This window comes from Acanthopagrus latus, chromosome 1 (assembly GCF_904848185.1).
Source record: "Acanthopagrus latus isolate v.2019 chromosome 1, fAcaLat1.1, whole genome shotgun sequence".
In the NCBI taxonomy this organism is placed as follows: Eukaryota; Metazoa; Chordata; class Actinopteri; order Spariformes; family Sparidae; genus Acanthopagrus; species Acanthopagrus latus.
The window spans coordinates 9,691,595-9,697,594 of record NC_051039.1 but is presented as its reverse complement, the minus strand read 5'-3'; the positions used below and the strand labels follow the sequence as shown (position 1 = coordinate 9,697,594).

General features: G+C 42.3%; 1 protein-coding gene across 3 annotated transcripts in view; it reads right to left on the bottom strand.

Annotated features, from left to right (window-relative positions):
* Window positions 1-2,535: 2,535 nt before the first annotated feature.
* nr3c2 (nuclear receptor subfamily 3, group C, member 2) overlaps window positions 2,536-6,000 on the bottom strand; it is an 84,612-nt gene continuing 81,147 nt past the window's right edge. For all 3 annotated transcript variants that reach the window (XM_037108694.1, XM_037108698.1, XM_037108706.1), the window contains 2 exons: window positions 5,174-5,331; window positions 2,536-4,430 (listed from right to left, as the gene is read on the bottom strand). In XM_037108694.1, coding sequence (XP_036964589.1) covers window positions 4,275-4,430; window positions 5,174-5,331 — 314 coding nt within the window. In that variant the 3' untranslated portion in view covers window positions 2,536-4,274. The remainder of the gene's footprint in view (window positions 4,431-5,173; window positions 5,332-6,000) is intronic.

The window sequence follows — 6,000 nt, the reverse complement described above, 5'->3', positions numbered from 1 at the left end:
ACTTGATACATCTGGTTACAAAATAAGAAATACTTTTTTGATTATTATTATTTTTTGTTTGAGCCACTTGAACAATGATGCAAAAAAAAAGTAAAAAAAAAAAAAAAAAAAAGATGCAAAATCAAATAACTTTACTTAATAAGAAGATAATAAACGTACTCTCTCTAACATTCAGGTAGTAAGTTCCATAAGTCTCTCACAATGTATGATACATTCAGTTCTCTATTTGGCCCTTTTCTGGCGCCAACCTTTACTGTAAATTCTTCTCTGTGATCCAACACACAGAACATGGCGAGTGGGAAACACACATTTTTTTTTCTCCAATATTCCAACAAGATGGTTAAAGTAGAAATGTTTGTTTTTTTTATACTATACTCAACATAAGGACTTGCTATATTATTTACAATATATACTGTAAAATTGTAAATCAGGTGAGATAAAAAGGCACAAGTTTCCCTTTTTTAAATACAATGTAAACATCTCATCAAAAAGCATGCATTAACATTTCATTTTACAAAAAGGATATCATTTTTAGACAAAGTACTTAAATATTGTTTTCCAGCAAAATATAATTCTCTCAAAAATACTTTCCCATTCATCCTATGAACCTTTAGACAGTTTTTTTTGTTTTGTTTTAATTCCTTAAAAAGGGGCAAAATAAAGAAACAGTGAGAGATTAGCTTAAGGGTCCTTCACAACTCGAAGATGGAAAAAAAGAAAGAAAGACGGATTGTATTTGTAAAATGAGGCCTTACTGACAAGAGGGACTGTATGAAAATTATGGGGCTCGGGAGAAGGACTGAGCCTCATATTGTCGCTTAGTATGTTATTAAAGGGACAGTCCCCCCCAAAATCAAAAACGCTTACATTTTACCTGTAGTGCTGTTTACCCATCTAGATGGTTTTGGTGTGAGTGGCAGAGTTTTAGAGAATCAGCCATAGAGACGTCTGCCTCCTCTCCTGCTTAAAGCGCCCAAACATCACATTTGAAAATCTTGACAGCAACGTGTCTCCCCAGAATTCACAGCCCATTGACTGAAGATAATCCACAAACCTTCTATTCATGTAGGAACTTTTTTTTCTTTTACGTATCACTGTGCAGAAGGACGCCTGCATCTACCCGTGGATGGAGAGGCTCGTGCTCGTGAGAAGCCCAGGAGCTGTAACGTTAGCTAGCTCAGTTAGCTGGCTTCCTTCTGCGCAGTGATACGGAAAGAGAAAATAGTTCCTTCATGAACTTCTCACAACAAGGTCTGTGGCTTATGTTGGGTAAATTGGGTCATGATTTCTGGAAAAGTGACATTGCTGTTGAGTTTTTCAAATGCTTTTGTCTGTTTTTGTTGCTGCCACTTTAACCACCAAACAAAAACCAAAACTTTTGCCACGTAGCTTCATAATATCCGAGTGAAGGCAGACAAAACAGAGCAAAACCTTGGTAACTCACAGCAAATCCAGATGGATAAACTGCACTAGAGGTGGGAGGATTTTGTGGTGAACTGTCTTTTTGAATTTATCTTTTTGTCCCCCTACCCCCCCAATATATTAAAATCTGGCATTTATGGCAAACACAACAAAATTGGGAGAATATAATCAGTCTGTTTTTGAATAAGAAGCTCCTACAAGCCAGTGAATATATGGACCAGTTCAGGGCACCAACACTGTTGGTGCTAATAGACTCACAACAAATTCATCCCACCCTCTCTTGGGCACAAGTCAAAAACTCATCACCCCTGCGCCTTCTTTCCGAAACCCCTTAAAATAATTTCCGTACAGCCCCTGATGACAGTTGTGATCACGCCACCTCCATCTCTTTGTGCACTGATCTTAACACAATTGCCACCGCAGAGGAGGCCTCATAATGCAGCACAGCGCCGTCATTACGAGACCGGCGGCCGCAGATACAGTACGCCGCCGCTGCCTTGCTGTGCTAGTGATGTCACGTTGTCTAACTTTTAGGCTGGGTGACCATGCAGAAAAGTCCCCCCCCCCCCGCATCATCACAGTTGCTTATCAAAACAGACAATTCCTGCTAGCTGCACTAAATGCCTCATTTCACATTGTATCTCCTCTGTGCAAATCTAAATGTGGAAATAGGATACGGCTAATCCTATAACATAAATGCATAATACCCACGCTGAAAGAGCAGATCAACTATGCACATGCTTGCCAGGAAAAAAAACAAAAAAAACAAAAAAAACCACACACACTCTTGCACACAAACAAACTTAAAAGCCACACTCGCTCCATTCACACATGTAAATACACACTCACAGGGCACATAAGAAATAAAAAATAATAATAATCACACCCCTCCCTCCCACCACACACACTGTTCCCTCCCTCCCCCCACCCCCACCCGAGCGGCTCTATCGCTTTTCAGTAGCATCATAGTAGTGTTCCCACAACCACCCAGAAAACCAGTGGGGTGTGAGACAAGTTAATGGTCCAGATGACTGGGCCCGCCATAGCTCAAAATAGTAGTACTTGGCCCAAAGAGAAGAGAGAAAGGAAAACAAAGTGAATTGGGACAGGTGATCATACCAACAGTTCTTTATCAAGCACTCATCAACATGTACCTCAAAACATCATCTGTACAACAGCTGAATAGAATGTGTTTAAGAAGTTGTTAATACCTGTACACATTTGCCTGGTTTTTTGATACATTAGCCGTTTGCCGTAAGCACTGCAGAGTAATGCTCCATTTTGGATTATATCAACTTTACAGAGTATGTGTGTTTAATAAACTGTGTGTCCATACGCAAGTGTACTGTAATACGGACTTTTTCCTACGAGTTACTGTACATGTTATGTTTTGCCTGGCTTTTTGTAGAAATGAAGCACCTTAATGTAAAATGACTGGCTTGTCAAAAACTAAACCTTTTGCAACACACGTTTATAAAATGCTTTTTTATTATTTCTGGGAAGAGTAGATAAGTGTTGGTTCACAAAGGGCTGGTTTCGCTTCATTTGTGAGTAAAAACAGACATTTGGACAGCTGCTCTGGAGATAACACAAAACACAATTACTATGGATGCACCTCAGTCAAAATCCATTACGCGCCGACTTCTGCCGAAATTGTTTCCGCGAATACATGTTTTTTGTTTTTTTTTTTGTTTTTTTCCCATCCTGCAGCGCTCTCCTGACCACGTTCGCACAAAAAGGTGAAATCGCCCGCCGTTTCTCGTCTTAATTCTACGCCGCGATGCCTGAAAATAGTGACTTGATGACATGGGAGCTTCGCGTGCAAGCTTTCTTTACACAAAGAGAGACGTTTTTACTTCAAAACGAGCTTTAGCTTTGGACTTTTGCATATTAGTTTTGATTGTTTCACTACATATTTTTTAATTAAAAAAAAAAAAAACTCAGTATGTGAACGTTAATGATGGCTGTTATGACACCGATTGAGATCAAACTTGTTGTTAGATTTAATGTAATTATCCAGCTTATGATGACGCTTGTATAGCCCTTGGAATATATTCAAAAAGACCTCTCGCCTTACAGTCTACATAGAATTTCTGTGCCTCCACAAAGTGTCCTTTGCCCTGTTTGTTTTGTTTGTTGTTTTTTTTTTTTTTGCAGTATGTTGCTACACTGCAAAGCAAAAATCTATTTACTGGCATATTTTCTTTTTTTCCTAGTGCTATTATTATTATTTTTTTTTGAAAGACTGCATAAGCCACAGGTAATATTTTGCAAAAAACTTTTTTCTCTAGATTTGTGTTCTGATTTTAGTGCATGTGGAGTGCATCTGTGCGTTTCTGTGAAGGCATGTGAACAGCATGTGTCTCAATTTCCCTCTGTCTGTGTCCACGTGTCTGTGTGTGTGTGTGGGTTTGTGTGGGTTTGTGTGTGCGCAGTGAATGTATCTAGCGCATCCTAAGAAATGTATGGCTTTATCTCCATAGAAAATACTGTTATCGTCTTTGGGGCGGGGAGGGGGGCCACGGAGGGGGACTGCGGGATGCTTTGTCACATTTGTCACAAGTCCTTCTCAGCGTGTCGCGCTCGACTCGACCAACTATTCACAGCTCTGACCCGCTCGTGGTGACTGCGGGGGTCAAAATCACTCTCCCCTCTTTCTTCCTCGTGTCGCCACGCCACTCAACTTTCCCATCCAGGAGGAGGACGCTGGCATACTGGGCGACGGGGCGCAGGCCAACGGAACAGGTCGGGCCTTCCTCGCACGTTTTTCTCCTCCGGTCTTGAACTCCTTCCTCCTCTCTTCCTGTCTCGCTCAGTTCATTATGCTGCTTCTGTCCCAACTGTTAAGTGAGTCACTTCTTGTGGAAGTAGATTGTGTGGGTGAGGCCGGACTCCACCTTTGGTATCTGGTCACTGATGATCTCCACCAGCATCTCGGGGAACTCCACCTTCAGGGCCTGGGACTCACGAAAGGTGTAGAAGCAGAAGTCTAACAGGTTCCCCACCAGCTGGACAAAACAGACACACACGTTTAATGAGAAACATATTGTGAGCTGAAGCTTTTCATTTGATAGCATGTGATTTTATATGATTTTAAGTAGGATTCTGCATGTTCTCATGAGGTTTACATTCTGTTAGGGCACCGTCCTCTGTTCACTTCTTTCAAGCTCACCACTTGGGGGCGCCACTGATTTTTTTTTTTTTTCCTGGACAACCCTCCTCTACATGAGGGGTCATCCGCTCAGTCTAACCCCATTCACTCAGTCACTGGGGTCATTGATTTCTGGTCATTTATCCCTGTGACCTCTTGCCTGCTGACCCTCATTTCTTGGCTTACACTGACATTATGCAACCTGCCGTTTGGCCCATGCATGAGAAAAAAAAGCACAGTGATTTAGCACATTTGCTACAGTGACCACTGTGTACTGGGAGCTGGCATTGATCCCCTTCTGTTCCATTCACCAATACAGGCTGGTCATCGCCTCTTCCAAAATAACCTCCCCCTGAGGGAGAGACTGGGATGCAATAATCCTTATTCCGAGCCACAGCACCACTGAACCACAAAGTAAATGCATTATCCCAATCCACTATGCTGCCATTTTTACTCAAAACACGTCCAGTGATATGTGAGCGGCCCGAAGTGCCACCGGACACCTCGCGCCGTGTGCGAAGGCATGGCATACCGAGAGGCTGCCAAGGGAAGCCTGTGCTGTACTTTAGGCGATTGGCATGGCAGACGGAGGGTACTTACATCATGCATGGCGTCCAGTAGCTTGGTGAGCTGGAAGAAGCGCTGCCAGGTTTGGCCGGAGTTGTTGGTTGCTTTTCCCACTGAACGCCGGAGCTCCTTAATGTAATTAACCCTCATCTCCTCGAATGCCGCCTGGTTCTTCAGACCCTCTTTGGGAACTGGGAAACAGACAAAAACCTTCTGTTATAAACCGGATTTGAATAGCGGATGGCACTAAAGGTTTAAATGCCGCTGCTCCTGATGAGACGTGGTGTGGTTACAGGGAAGACTTGTTAAGATATGAGTCAGACTTATTGATCATTCGACAGGATTGGCGGGAATGTGTCTTACTTCAGAAACTTTGCTTATGATTAAAAGTAGTAACTGCTGTTCTTGCCTGTGTGTGCTGTATCCAAGGTCCCTTTTTATGCTCATTTACAAGAGATGTTCAAGAAAATGCTCACACGCTTTCATCCTCACGTTATTTTTCCTCACACTCGTTGAAAGGCTCAGTCTCTGAATACAGGCGGCGTGTATTTCCTCCGTGGACTTTCAACCCTATACCGGTAGTTTGGCATGTTTTTTTGCACATCTCACGTTACAGCCGAGCAGTTTAGGTTAACTGATTAATATTCAAAGACTGAGAGACTGTGATCCACTGGAATGAACATTTAGTTGACTGTAGGGTTGAGCGGTATGAGCACATATACTGTAACATGATATAAATTATCAATTTAACATCTCTGGTTGTACCAGGCCATGTGGGCAACATCGTAAATTAATTAGAAAGACTATTCTTGGCAGCACTGACTATCAAATGAATGTGTCGGGTGCGCGAATCACTGTAT